General features: G+C 39.4%; 1 protein-coding gene across 1 annotated transcript; it reads left to right on the top strand.

Annotated features, from left to right (window-relative positions):
- Positions 1-5056: 5056 nt before the first annotated feature.
- On the top strand, positions 5057-11533 carry LOC129248679 (boophilin-G2-like). The gene is made up of 4 exons (XM_054888309.1): positions 5057-5138; positions 5226-5408; positions 10874-10996; positions 11349-11533. The coding sequence occupies exons 1-4, from the start codon at positions 5057-5059 to the stop codon at positions 11531-11533; spliced, it is 573 nt and encodes a 190-aa protein (XP_054744284.1).
- The last annotated feature ends 4031 nt before the right edge of the window (positions 11534-15564 follow it).

Raw genomic sequence — 15564 nt, forward strand, 5'->3', positions numbered from 1 at the left:
AAAGCGCCCTCTGAGCACTTAAAATTTATTAGTAACTGGAATCACTTCTATCCAATACCAGGAGCTGTTTTTTTGATCGTTCACAATGAAGTTTCTTGCTTACTTTTTGATCTTAGCAGCTTGCGTTTTCCTTGACCAAACTGAAGCTCAGTGCCCGAATCAACCATGTAAGTGAAAAAAAAATATATGCAAGTAATATAAAAATCTCAGTGGATCAATCATAAATATTTCTAAATAATTATTAAATCCGCAGCACACACCGTATGTGGTGGGCTCCCTCATAGCGGAGTCGGTGGCAGAGGATGCATACCTGGCACCAGATGGTGGTACAATCCGGCAACTAGAAATTGTGCCAGCTTTCACTATAATGGCTGTGGTGGTAATGCGAACCGTTACTGCTCACTTGCAGACTGCCGACAAAGATGTATACCGCGTGGCTAGATTTTGACTTACAACTTTCACTTTGAATGTACTGCACTACGTGTATCCGTGTATGTATGTATGTATATATATCGGCAAAGGAATAATAAAGTAAATAATCTCTTTGTAATCATAATCATTACTTCTGATTTCCTTTCGTTTAATAACATAACTGTGGATCTATAATAGCGAACCAAATACCAAACCTTTGTATTAAACTGTGATAGTCAAATCTCAAAAAGATTAAGCTACTTAACCCTTACTTGCAGGTTATGATCATCGTGCAGGATGATCATGGACCGTTGGAAAAAAAACACTTTTTTTAATACGCCAGATAGAGCTTGTTTTATTCCATTTCTATTTAAACCAGTTATTATTGGAAAGTCATCTAAAAGAGTAGCAGAATTGCAAAATGAGAAAGATTGCGAAAAGCGAAAATATTGTCTAAAAAAAACACTTTCAGAACACAGGCCCACCCTTCAATCCCAAAAAAATATTATATTAAACATTCCTAAACCTATTGAAGCTATAGTTGTTCAACATGAAATTTTTTGTGTACCTACTTTCCAATATTGACACGCTGCCTATATCTTAGCCAAGCCCGGGCTCAGTGCTCGAACTCACCAATTAAGTATTCAATTTTGTATGTTATTGGGCCAGAAATCATTGATGGTGCGCTAGAGAAATTAGCGGAAAGGAGACGAGTGTGGGTACGTGAAAATAATATGACGGGAGTACCAACGAGATACTGACTATTGACAACATGGCCAGCAGCTAAGCGGACTCGCTTAACAACTTCGGAGCTGAGATGAGGTAGTGAGAGAATCCATTCCAGAATCCTGCGAAAACTAACGTTTTTACATCGGGAACAGCACTTCTTGAAGGACTTGTGTAGTCTAGGGTCAGAGTTGCTCATCAGTTGAGTGATTTAATTATATGCAAGATTAAAACTGTGGAAACCATATGGCTGGTCCGGTCCGATCTCTAGTATACAAGATCTCGTTGGATGAGAACGAAATTTGTCAGTATAAAGCTCTAACAATGACATGGCGCTCTCCTCTCAGTGTACTTCCGCCATGAAAAAGCTCCTCATGCCATTCGGAGACGGCATAAAGTCGTAAGTCTTTCCATTGGCAGGAAAACATCACGAGGCACACAACAAATTGGGGGAGGAGATCAGCCAAGCCCCATACATCAAAAGATGTTTTCGTGACGAAACCGATATATGTTTCATTAAATTCACTTATATATACAAAATATCAAAATATACTCAGTAAAATAAATACAATTTTTTAATAAATCGCGGTTCTTTTTCTTCATTTTACATAGTTCTACTCCAAATTCCAGCCATATCAGAGAGATTAAGTTGAAATAATTTGCATCGCAGCATTTTAGAGGACAAGTACTGAATCAACCAAAGGGGTTGGTAAGGCGACTATTAGGATGAGTCGCTCTTTTTCGGAAGAGCTTTTTAATGCAATGCGGATGAAATTTCTCAAAAGTATGCATATTCATCTTTACCGACCATTGCTCTTTCTTTAGGTTGAAATACCTTCTGGCTGAGCAGCACTTCCATTCTTATAATAAATACCAAATATTTGAGACGATTCGAGAGTAATCTCAAGAAATGAATCTTTTTTTTTGAAACTGCATTCTTATATGTATATAATTGGCGCGTACACCCTTTTTGGGTATTTGGCCGAGCTCCTCCTCCTATTTGTGGTGTGCGTCTTGATGTTCTTCCACAAATGGAGGGACCTACAGTTTTTAAGCCGATTCCGAACGGCAAATATTTTTATGAGGAGCTTTTTCATGGCAGAAATAGACTCGGATGTTTGCCATTGCCTGCCGAGGGGCGACCGTTATTACAAATTTTTTTTCTTAATTTTGGTGTTTTCACCGAGATTCGAACTGACGTTCTCTCTGTGAATTCCGAATGGTTGTCGCGCACCTACCCATTCGGCTACGGCGGCCGCCTGCCGAAACTGCATTCTTACACTACAACGAAAAGAAAGAAAAAGCTATTGCCTACTTTCAAGAATATATCTCTAGTTTTTTTCATACTCATTTTATTTTCAATTAATTTTTGCGAAGAAAAAGTTTACCTCATTCAAGCTCCCAGTAACTTTTCCATTTTAAAATCGAATGGCAGAAACTTTAATGAAACCAAAAAAATTGTATGTTTCAACCAAAGTAATAAATTGCTAGCATAATTTTTAAACCAAGGATGTTAGATTTGAGAGAAGTTTGCTTTTTAACTATGGTGAAAAAGAAAACTTCGGCTGCCATATCACTTAGGAGATTCGGCTGCCGAATTCTGAACGATCATTTCACATGTATCCAAGGCGAATTTATTACAGGTGACAGCAAACACATATAAGTAAAACCCTACATGTATTTGTTGTTGCGTTTGGTGCAAGCATCATGTCAAAATCAGCAAGCAAATGTAAACATACGAATGTAAACATACCAATATATACAAACAAAGCATATCATTTTGACGTAAGCCATCCCTACGGCGAAAAATTCAGCTGGGTGAATGCTGTCACCTTATTAAATCCATCTTGCATGTATCCATACACTCGTCCAATCATTGATTGATTTTTTTCGTATATCACCACCACAGTCTCAGTTATTTCGTATATACATTCCAAGTGACATCAGCTCATCAGCTGTTTCTGTCGAATTCGCTCAGAGCCGAGTGACGGACTATTAAAGAGCACACCTCTAAAAATATTTTTACCACGCGTGAAAGCTTGCTTTGTGTGCGAGTTGAAGCGAACTACATACAACAGATGTTCCTTTGTGCTAAATGCGATTCAGAATATTTTTTAAGTTTGCCTTCAGGTGTTGAAATGAAAGCAAAAAAAGTTTTTTTTAATTCATTTTCTGACTATGAACACAAAATTATTTATAATTTATAAAATTTATTATAACTCAGAAAAATAATAAGATTTATGAGAGCTGGAGCGATTTGAAAGTATCTCTAAAAATCCCATTATTTTTATTCCGTTGATAAAATTTTTAGTGCACTTTGTTACACTCTTCCATCATCTGAGGCGATTTTTAAGAAAAGTTTATTTATAAAAAACTCGATTTTTTAAGGAACTTTTTACTTGGTCGTATTCTCATAAAACGTAGTTTTTTCCAGAACACTTTAGCGTAAATCTTGAAATACCACCTTGATCAAAAAGTTCCCGGAACAACCGCCAGTTGAAGCTCTATGTCAACCGATTTGCCCTCTTTTTTTTCTTTGTTAGGATACCACATCTCTGATTAAGATTCCTACAAAAATTGTATAGCCATTGCTGACATTTGTAAAAATTACGCAGCCTTGAGCAAATCTTCCTCACGTGCAGATTTTTTACAGTTTTAAAAATGGATTTGAATTTGTAACGAGTTTTCATTCGAATGCGAAAATATTGGAAATGTTGGGAAACTGTATCGGTAATGATAATCTAAAGAAAATAGCCGACAGCCCTTTACGAGTGGCAAGAACACTGCAGAAGAAATCGAGGATGACGGACGTAGAATGCAGCCCGGTGATATCGAAAACTGATGAAAACATCAATAAGGTGAAAGAGAAGTTGACTGGCGCCGAAGTCATAGCATATGTGTGTGCAGACTGTGTAGAGCGGATAGCAGGCAGTCACGTTAACGCCAACATCAGCATTAGCAGCAGTAGTAGGTGAGAGAGTAGCAGTGAATACAACTGTTAGCGCCGAAATTGTATTGTGCGAGTGTGAAGGAGCACTTGACTAAGCATTAGATCAAGATGGCAAATGATTAGCAGCGATGGTCGAAGAAAAGGCAGCATGAGAAATTAACGATGGCGGCGGTGAGCAAGTAGATTCAGCATCTATCACCTCCTTTACTGCAGCATTATCACTACCAAACTTCTCAATAGCAAACCAAATGTAAGAGCGTAGGTTATTAACCTCAGCGGTGAGTAAGGAAACCACATCATCTTTTTCCAGCAGATTTCGCTGCATAGAAAAAAGATCTGAGTGCATGTCCTCAGTTTTAATAACTAGTTTTCTGTTGTCTTCAAAGGAGTAAAATTGAACAAGGAATATTTAATGCACTATGAAATTCGTATAGCAATTCAAAACACGTCCGTTCAGCGCGACAACGAATAGCATATTCCGGAAACTTTTTGATCATTTGTGTCTTCTTTCATAATAAGCTTTAAAATACCTTTGGAAAACTTAGAACCTTTTTTTTTTGGTGAGGCAATACTGAATAGCTCTATTTCCTATTCCAATTCCTAATAAATAATATTTCTCCCAAAATATGCACTGGATTGTCTAATTGTAAAATATTCGGTGCTTTTTGGAACAGGGAGTGCATTGCATATCGTAAACTTCTTATCTACGCAAAGTAGTTTTTTTTATTTAATTAAATATTTAACCTTTGTTCAAAAACATATTTTCCATAGGGATTAAATTTAGCCAAAAAAATGTAAAAAGACAATGAAAGTTGCAAAAAAAGCAAAACAAGTGAACTCACTCTTTGTAAGTCAGCAATATAATATACAATTTTTCCTATAAAAGCGCCCTCTGAGCACTCAAAAATTTATTGGTAACTCTAATTACTTCTATCCAATACCAGGAGCTGTTTTTTTTAATCGTTCACGATGAAGTTCCTCGCTTGCTTTTTGATCTTAGCAGCTTGCGTTTTTTTTGAGCAAACTGCAGCTCAGTGCCGGAGTCAACCAGGTAAGTAGGAAAATATAATATGCTATAAATATTTATAAAATGTTTCGTTATATTTCTAAATATTTATTATATTTATTATATCCACAGCACGCACCGCATGTAGTGGGGGCCGTGATAGCGGAGTTGGTGGCAGACAATGTGTACCTGGCAAAAGATGGGCGTTCAGTACGGCGGCTAGATTATGTTTTAGTTTTGACTATCTGGGTTGTGGTGGTAATGATAACCGTTACTGCTCATTTTCAGACTGCCAGTCCGCTTGTGGACGGCGTGGTTAATTTTTAATTTAATTGAGTTTGAAATTTAAAGAGAAAATTTGTGTAAGAGTCACCCAATTTGAAAAGTTCAATGGCTGAAAGATGAGCTTAATTGTTCACTAAAATTTACTATATAAGTAGTTCTCTGAAGCCAAGAAGTGTATTTAAAATAAAATATGCTTAACACCACACAAAAGAAGTTTTGGTTTTTGGATTGGGATTACTTCATTCTAGCCAAATTTCTGCAGATCTTTTCAAATCTGTGGTCGAAGTTTCTATATCAGCTATGGTTTGGAAAGTATGACACATAGGCTGTTTTACAACAAATCGTCTTTTATTAAATTCTGTTTTTGTTTTTTTTTTGTTATTATTCCACTTGGAAACAAAGTTGTTATGTTAACCGCTTCTTTCTTTACAATATGCCACGTTTGGTTAACTGTTTCTAGTTCACGAAGTTTAAAACGCCTCAAAGTATTTCGTGGACGACCGTGTCGTCTGTGTCCTTGTTGGTTCCATTCCAATGCTATTCTAACTACAAATGCTTTCCCTGTACTTTCTGAGAGTGTGCCCGATTTATCCCCATTCACGATCACTTATCACCTTTTGTGTTGGATCTTGCTCGGTGATCTGCCATAAGTCCGTATTTCGCATAGTGTTCGGCCAAAAAACTTTACATACTATCCGAAGGCATATTGCAGTGAGCTTGATGGTATTAGAAGCCTGCTGGAAATCAATGAACACCATATAAAGAGTGGTGTTCCATTCCAAGGATCGTTCAATAATTATCCTCAGAGTATTCGCCTGATCTACGCAACTCCGGTCGGGACGGAAGCCTGCTTGTTCATCGCGTAATGACATTTCGTCCATCGTTGAAGTCTGTCCAATTTAATAGTTGCAACAATTTTATAAATAGTTTAGAGTAACGTGATGCCTATCCAATTGCCGTATTCCCGAAGGTTGCCTTCTTTTGGCACCTTGATCTCAATGCCTTTCGTCCAAGACGTCGGGAAGTTTTCGCTCTCCCAGGCTGAAGTTGGAAAAACCTCTCTTGCATAAGACTTACTAACAGAACTTGAAGTCAGAGAGCTTTTCTGAATGCTCCAGCAATATGATTACACGACAAAAGAGAATAACCTCGGCAAATGTATTGAAAATTTAGTAGACTTGAATTTGCTTTCAAAGTTCCAAAAACAGAAATCTTTAATTATCAGTTCGGCTTCAGTGGAAAATTTTACAACTTCAGTGGTTCTGGGAATTTGTGAAAATTTTTTGCCTTGTATAATCAGCCATCATGTTTCAGTAGCATTGATAGCATAGCTCTAACGCTATGTTCTTCACTTAGATTACCGTGAAAATAGTCGAGGTGGTTGTGATGAAAGTATATCCAAGCGTTCGAAATTTACTCATTCCTTGTCAAACGTTTCAAGAGGAATCACCACTTTTCTTATTTCCTGAAAACGGTTGAACAACCCAAAGAAAATCATTTCGTGCCTTTTTCTCGATTCCCGTAAAATGTGTGCCCTTTATTAATAATCTTATCTGTGGTCCGTCAAAAGTGTCCGCTATTATCATTTCATTTTGGGACATTTTTTGATAGACATTTTTCTGTTGATTTTTAGCTATACTATCCCACAAACAGGCCTTAGAAACCGCTCGTACCTCTTCAAAAACTGTTCAGGAATGTAAGCTGGGGCTAAACTCTCTGTAATATGAAAGGAGTTTAGACTTATGTGGCTGTTGGGATACTATAGTGTTCAAGGCAACGAACTGGCTGATGAATTTGCAAATTGTGGTTGCTAGGAGTGTGCAATTGGTCCGGAGCGAATTATAGTTCGAAGTATAGTCGGAACAGTCGGGTATGTCAAGGCTCTCAGTAATAAGTCTCATAAGAAACATTGCGACTTGCAAAACAACCAAGCGTGCCCTAAAAAGGGGTCTTTCAAGGTGGCAGCAAAATTCATTATCACACATGAGTAGTGAGCTATGAGCCCTGATAGGACTAACGACGCGGCACAAACCATGGAGACGACATACGGTCAGCATAGGCATCATCGAAGATCCTCTTCTTCTCAGTTCCTGTCATCCTCAGTGGAACATAGGGCATCAGTGCACAGTGAAGCTCCTCTGTGTATTTGTTATTTAGAGGAGAGGATAGTTCAGAGCATTTCTGCTGCTGCTGTTAAGATTTGCCAGACTTAGATGGCACATTTTTTGGTCGGACGTATTGAGAATGGACGACTGCATCCTCTTTTTCGCGAAAAATGGTGCGAGGTTTGTTCTTGAGTAATTCTCCCAGTTTAATTATGGGACTCTTCACTCCAACTGCCCTATAGACTCTTCACTCCAACTGCCCTTTCTTATCTTGTTAAATCCTTTCGCTTAGCCTTAAGTGCAATGGGCAATATCGCCTGAGTGCTTGGAAACAATTCCGGCGATCCACAATTCCATTCCATTCCAAAACTTGGTGTTTTTTGTTAAAACATTCTAGGCAAAAAGTCAGATTTTCCTCGCCATCGCAACCGAATGGGTTGATGCGTGACTAGCATTCGGACATGAAAAACCAAATGTAAGAAAAGGTCAGACCATTAACCGGCTCTCAATGAGCGGGCAGAATTCTTCCCAATGACGTAGCAGCCTTAGTTACTATCACAAATTTGTTTCTCTCCATTGTGGATGGTCAAACCTGGTAATCTATCAACCCTGATATAAATATAAGGCAAGCATTAAAATGCCATTTTGTGGTGCTATCGGACTGTTGAGATGACGATACCCTGTTTTCGTTTCCTCCAAAACGTGCTTCGTACTTAACATCACGACGTCTTGCTTGCCTTTCCATTTTGCCGGCGGGTATGCGTCCAATGAACTCCTCCCTTCGGACCTTGAGTTCTGCCGCGTCTATTGGATTTCCGCACATTGTGTTACGAAAATCGACGCTCTGTGTCAAAAGTCAGACCAACTTATGCTGTACAGCGATGATGCCTATTTTTGGCTTAATGGCTACGTTCATAAGCAAAAGTGTCGTATTTGGGCTTAAGAGCAACCCGAAGCCATTCAAGAATAGCCATTACATCCATTGAATAACAACCGTTTTGTGCGGCCTATGGACTGGAGGAATCATCGTCCCATATTTCTTCAAAGACGAGGCTGACGCCAATGTAACAGTAAATGGCAACCGATATCTCGCCATGATAAACGATCAACGACTTTTTGATGCCGGAAATCTCCACTCTCGGCGAACAAAACTAACACTCTACTAGGCTCTCATCATGCTTGTCCTAATGTATGGCGTACAAGCGTGGACGATGACAACATCCAATGATGCGTCCCTTGGGGTGTTTGAGAGAAAGATGTTGCGGAAGATTTTTGGACCTTTGCACGTTAGCGACGGCGAGTATCGCAGGCGATGGAACGATGAGCTGTACGAGCTTTACGACGACATAGACATAGCGCAGCGAATAAAGATCCAGCGGCTACGTTGGCTGGGTCATGTCGTCCGAATGGATACAAACGCTCCGGCTTTGAAAGTATTTGATGCGGTATCAGCTGGTGGTAGTAGAGGAAGAGGAAGGCCTCCTCTGCGTCGGAAAGATCAGGTGGAGAAGGACTTGGCTGCACTTGGTGTGTGTCCAACTGACGCCGCTTAGAACGAGAAAGAAACGACTGACGCACTTTACTAAACTCGGCCAAAATCGCGTAAGCGATTATCGTGCCAATCAAGAAGAAGAATAACGTTTTAAGCACCACCCGTAACGCTATCGACTTCTTCACAAGCCGCCTTAGAACAATTCCTCGTAAGGGCCTTCCTACCTAAGCTTCGGAGCTCGAGATAGCTACATGGTTGCAGTGTTGTTAGTGAGCAACCTCGTCAGGGGATTTCAATATGTTTTATGTGGAAAATAAGTCACACTGAGGAAGGGTTTCAGAGGTTTCCGAAAAGGCGAAGTTAGTATATTCAAGGTGGTGCAAAAGGCTATGAATCAGCGAAGGACTTTAGGCCAATCAGTCTGTCGTCCTTCCTTGTAAAAACTTTTGAACGTCTTTTATACGACCGGTCGGTTATACGACCAATATTATCGTATGGTTCGGTAGTTTGATGGAAAGTTCTAGGGAGAGATTACAATACCAAATTACTCGGCAGAATACAAAGAGCAGCCTGTGCAACAACGGTCAGTGCTATCAAATAGACCTACATATTAAGAAGAGGGCTACAATGAGTGCATTTAGGTTAAATGAAGCGGGTCGCTGGAAAGAAAAAACTTATGGTCATGCCAGTCTAGTACTGCGACAAACTCAGTAAACCTCGGTGAGGACTGACTACATCGTCCCGACGGTAACATTCAATAGGAATTTTGCCACTATCTTTCCATCTAAGGAGGAATGGTATAAGGGATTCTTACTAAGCAACTTCGACACTACAGTCTATACAGATGGTTCTAAAATGGATTGTGGTGTTGGAGCTGGTATACCATATACATAGGCTTAAAATTGAAGAATCTGTGCGTCCTCCCAAATCCTGCAGTGTCTTCTAGGAGGAAGTACTGGCAATTGGGGAAGCTTGTAGGCTACTTATCGCAGTTTTCTCTTTTAAGGGCAATATCGCTATTCTTTCGGATAGCCAAGCTGCAACCCAGGCACTGGATTTAGCTACTAGAAACTCTATGGGGGTGGAACAAAGTAGGCTCACCACCATGAGTGTAAACCATAAAGTTACCTTAATCTGGGTGCCGGGACATAGGAATATTGAAGGTAACGAAAAAGCAGATGAACTGGCAAGAAGGGGATCTGCCATAAATAACGCTCTTGCAGAATCGGTATTCATACCATTAGGTGATGTCAAGACTACAATTTCCCTAAAATACCTTCGAATCACGGATTGTAGATGGAGAGACCAGAAACAACAACCGGAGAAAAAGGAAACGATCTTCCACTTCCTCTGTGAATGCCCTGCCCTATGGAAGGACAGAATGTTAACCCTGGGTAGGCCGCTGTTCAAGAGTCTCGAACAACTGTCTGGCTTAGATGTCAACAACCTAATAAGATTCTTAAACCGCACAGACTGGATATAGTCATGCAGTAAATAACTGGTAAACAATTTGGTAACGAGGATGTGGCAACAAAATGGTGCAGAAGCGCTAGTTGAATTCTGGAAGAATCACCACAAAACCGAACCAACCTACCGATAGGGTGATTAATTTTGCGCCACCTCGTACAAGCGTATTTATGCACCTTAAAATAAAAAAAAACAGTGCTCCACGAGTAAGTTTTTAACTTTACAAATTAGGACGCCAACAAAGAAACATTCATAGCTAAGTAGTTTAAAAAAAAAATGTAAAGAAATATTTTAAATAAATACACAAAAGCATTTAAAAATAACTTTCAATTATAACTGTAAGTGTACGCACATATACATATATGATTGACGTGATTTCCAGATGTTCCGTCTACTATAAAAACTTGTCATTGTCTTTTATTCAAAAACAGTCGCGCTTCTCAACGCAAAGTTGCCAAAAACGATGGCTTACGCTATGAAATCGGTAATATTTTTCTGCTTCTTCCTGATTGTGTTCAGCCTTAACGCTTACGCCCAGCAGTGTGGACCGCTCAGTAAGTTTATTTTCGCACATATTTGTGATTTTTTGGGCAAATCCGCTTAACTAAGGTTTGTAGGCTATGCATTTCCATTAATAATTCATCATAATTTACCGAAAAAATTAATTTTTTTAATTCAAATTTTATTAAAATGGATTCATAAACTAAGACTCTAAATGATTAACTCTTTAAATACTTCATTAAAACTCTGTAATTTAGTATTTGACCGGTAGAAAGTCCTAAGTTGACTTAAGTTGTTTTATCAAATGTCCACAGATTTGTGTGCACTTCAATCATTTATTTTTTTGTATTATTTTTTTATGAATGTTTTATTTTATTATAACTGTTTTATTTATTAAACTACTAGATTCTCCGACATGCGGTGGATCAGCTGACCCGGGCTACGGTGGTGGCGGCTGTAATGAGGGCGTCAGATGGTATTACAATGGCGGATCAAGACGTTGTGAATCATTCTACTATTGGGGTTGTGCTGGCAATTCGAATCGTTATTGTACCCAATTTGCGTGCCAGCAACGTTGTGAAATATTTTGATGAGAAGAAAATTTGAGCCCCACTCTAATGTTGATGTTCGTGCACGCATAAAAAAGTAATAAAAATTTTGAAGAAATTAATTTACCTTTGAGAAATTTTGATCAACCCACGTATACGCTTTTTCTAGTTCATTCAAAGTTGGGGAGGATTATAAATACGAGGGGTGCCTTTTATATGTCGGGATTAGAGAATTTTAATCATCGAAAATCACTTTATTGTTTTTCAAAATATTCTCCATGAAGATCTATACCCTTTTGCATGCGTTTGAACCAATTGTCGAAGCACTTTTGCCACTCTGAATGAGGTACCTCCAAAACATGCATTCTGAATGCCGCAACCGCTTCTTCAGGTGTCGAAAAACGTTGACCTCTTAGTTTGTTTTTTACGTACGGGAATAAAAAGAAGTCATTCGGTGCCAAGTCAGGACTATACGGCGGATGACCCATTAATTCGATGTTTTGGGTGCTCAAAAATGCCGTTGTTTGAGCCGATGTGTGAGAGCTCGCATTGTCCTGGTGAAGAGTGATCCGTCTTTGGCGATTGGTTTTCCTAATTTCTTGGAAGACAACTGGCAAATAAATGGTTGTATACCACTCAGAATTTACAGTTCTGCGTTGTTCTAGTGGTACGGTTGCGACATATCCAGTTTTTCCGAAAAAACAGGCGACCATTTGCTTGGAAGTGCTTCGTGCACGAACAACTTTTGTTGGATTTGGCTCATCTTGAAACACCCATACAGTCGACTGCTGTTTACTTTCGGGCTCATACGCGTAAATCCATGATTCATCACCTGTCACGATGTCATAGACGTATTTCGAAGCCCTGCGATCGTATTTTTTGGTCCTTCGACCAATCGACGCGAGCCTTTTTTTGAGCGATTGACAAATTGTGTGGGATCCAACGCGAACAAATTTTTTTGACAGTCAAATGTTTACGCAATATTGAATGTATGCTGGTCCCACTAATGCCTAAGATTGTCTCAATCTCACGATAGGTCACATGACGATCTTGCAATATCAGTTCGCGCACAGCATCAATGGTTTTCGGAACAACAACTGATTTTGGACGACCTTCACGAAATTCGTCTTGGAGTGAACTACGACCACAATTGAATTCACCATACCATCGATAAACACTGGTCCTTGATGGAGCTTTATCGCCAAAAAATGAATTAAGTTCATCCATGCAATGTTGCTGAGTTAATCCACGTCGAAAGTTGTAAAAAATAATCGCACGAAAATGTTCACGATTTAATTCCATTTTTGGACCGAGATGAATCTTTTAAGTTACTGTAAACAACACAAATAGCGCTGGTATTTCAAAACGTTCTGAGTACGTAAAAGCCAAAAAATGTCAAACTTTGCGATACAGCTGTCAGTTGCCAGATTGCAACACCAGGGTTGCCAAATCCCGAAATATAAAAGGCACCCCTCGTATATTCTACGATACAGATATCGTAGGCCTTATTTCTTCTTTTTCCTCTCTGCAATGGTTTGTCGCTTTGCTGATACCAAAAAACGTCACCAGTTACCTTATCCCTTACAAAAATACACGCATTTGTTGGTAAAGGTTGTACTGAGCTGAGCTTTTTTTGTGTCCACTTTTTTGTTCTACTGAGCTGAACGTTTTTTGTGTCGACTTTTTGTTCTACTGAGCTAAGTTCTTTTTGTATTCTTCTTTACTGTAAACACCCAGGGGTACTACATTCAAAGATCCTTTCACCGAAACATCTGTGCCAATCCATATGATTTCAGTATCAGCGGAGTCGTTGTATTTTTTATGCGGACAGATCCATAGATCTTGTATAGAATTATTCTCCTGAATGCTTTTGGTGCCGTCTCGTCTTTGCTCGAGATTTTCTACGTTTCTGCGCCATATAAAACTGCACCCATAATGAAATACTTGTAGAAAGGGTTTTTGTTTATCGATCCACTTTACCCTTTTTATAGCCAGACTAAAAAGATATTTATATGTGATTGGCGTTCATTTCCATGAGTGTTTGGCTGAGCTCCTGCCCCTATTTGTTGCGTGCGTCTTGATGTTTTTTCACAAATCGAGAAACCTACAGTTTTATGTCGCCTGTGAAAGGCAGATGGTGTTTATAAGAAGCTTTTTCATGGCAGAAATTCACTCGAAGTTTTGCTATTACCTACCATGGGGCGATCGCTTTTAGAAATATCTTGTGTAAAATTTGCGCCACAATGGGTCTCGAACACGGACGCTACTGAATGGTTGTCTTTCGGCTACGGAGGCGCAAAAAAACGGCGGATTAAGGCGTATGTTTCAGTACACAGAGACCTTTTATACATACGTAAGCTTATTGCAAGGAGGTCTTTGGTTTTTCTCATTCACATCCAATTGCGATTTGAGAAACCCTATAGCAGCTCCTATGCTACTGTCCGGCTCTCTCGAAAACTGGACTATGCTACCTGACCGCTTTCAGTTTTGAAAGGCTAGAATGTATACCTGAACTGAAGTTTGAGCGACTTCTGAAATTCGCTAAAAGAGGACTCTGATCTGGTAGTGCTATAGACTAAAATGGTTTTTGCGTGGCTTCGGCCAGCCAGTATAAATTAACTTGACCTACGCACGTTTTGAACATCCTTCATTATCGTTTTAGTATGTCTAGGGTTAGCTTGATATGGGGGACAAGAAAGCTCACACTACTTCAGAGACAACAGTCCGTTGAGTGTTCATGCAAGTTTTGCATTTTCTTAGCGGAAAAAGAGAATCATTTAAGAAACGGATTGATGCTGGAGACAAGACCTCATGACAAGACCTCATGAGTACCTCAAGTCAAAGTGAGACTTTATGCAGTGGCACAAAGTAAGATCAACATCATCTAAGGAGCTCAAGGTGTCGCAATCGGCTGTACTGTACTCGAGGTGTGCTTCTTTTGCACCATCCTGCGGCCGTTTACAAGAGTCATGCTCCAATTATAAGGGTCATGTGCAAATCTGGAACTGCGCCTTCTCTAAATTTTACACCTTCCAGTTATATTTATTTACTTGATTTTATCAGCGTCCTCGCCCGCACAACCGTAGCCAACAAACTTTTTCCGTATAAGATTTTCCTAAAATTACTTATTCATCCCTTCTACTCAAATATGAACGAGATGGTATCAATAAAACGGTCCGCGGATGACATATGGCAAAAATAAATTTTTTGTTTTTTGGTAGGACTGTTATAAGCTTACATGGCAAATTTCATCGTGATATGTCACATAGTTTGTTTTCTGTGCTACTGTAAACAAGTCAAGCTCGAGTGTGTTCTTCGAATTCTCTTTTATGACTTCAATTGTCTCAAAATGTTTTTCACGGAGCGGCAACTTGAGCTAGGGAAACAGGAAAAAGTCACATGGAGCCATATCAGGCGAATACGGTGCTTGCGGAACGAGGTTAACAAACTATGTGACATACCACGCTGAAATTTGCCATGTAAGCTTATAACAGTCCTACCAAAAAACAAAAAATTTATTTTTGCCATATGTCAACCGCGGACCGTTTTATTGATACCGTCTCGTTCATATTTGAGCAGAAGTTATGTATTTTTTCTTCTCTGGGCTTACGTAAACCTGTTTTCTTACTAAATTTTGGGAGTAAAATATTTTAAATTTTTTCTCAATGTATGTTGTTTTTTCTGGGATGACGCCCGTGGAGCGGAAACTCTCATGAGAATTGCTATACTGGCCATCAGCACGACTTGTAGCCCCACAGCTACACCTACGTACTAAACAACTCTCTACTCTCCCAGGAAGGTATTACCTCACGCGCCTGGTTAGCTTAAAGGCCCCAAGTTATTGTTGACGTCTACGAAACTGCGCGCGTCTCAGATCGTTATGAATGTGTGTTACATGCACGCAGATTCTCTTCCAGATATTAACTGCTTCAGCATATAAACCACAATTTTTTTTCCGCTTAAAATTTTTTTGGTTTCGGGAACATAGCCTGGGCATTGGAACAGGACATGATCAACATCTTATTCCCTCTCCGTGTAGATTGGGCAATTTAGTGAACTGTCATGGCCAAATC

Source organism: Anastrepha obliqua, chromosome 5 (genome assembly GCF_027943255.1).
Source record: "Anastrepha obliqua isolate idAnaObli1 chromosome 5, idAnaObli1_1.0, whole genome shotgun sequence".
NCBI classification, from domain to species: Eukaryota; Metazoa; Arthropoda; class Insecta; order Diptera; family Tephritidae; genus Anastrepha; species Anastrepha obliqua.

What these genes read in the sequence shown, in the direction of transcription:
- LOC129248679 (XM_054888309.1), top strand. Translation starts at nt 5,057, where the DNA reads ATGAAGTTCCTCGCTTGCTTTTTGATCTTAGCAGCTTGCGTTTTTTTT. An exon ending in GTCCGCTTGTGGACGGCGTG is followed by an intron (nt 5,409 to 10,873) that starts GTTAATTTTTAA and finishes ATTCAAAAACAG; the next exon opens with TCGCGCTTCTCAACGCAAAG. An exon ending in CCAGCAGTGTGGACCGCTCA is followed by an intron (nt 10,997 to 11,348) that starts GTAAGTTTATTT and finishes TTAAACTACTAG; the next exon opens with ATTCTCCGACATGCGGTGGA.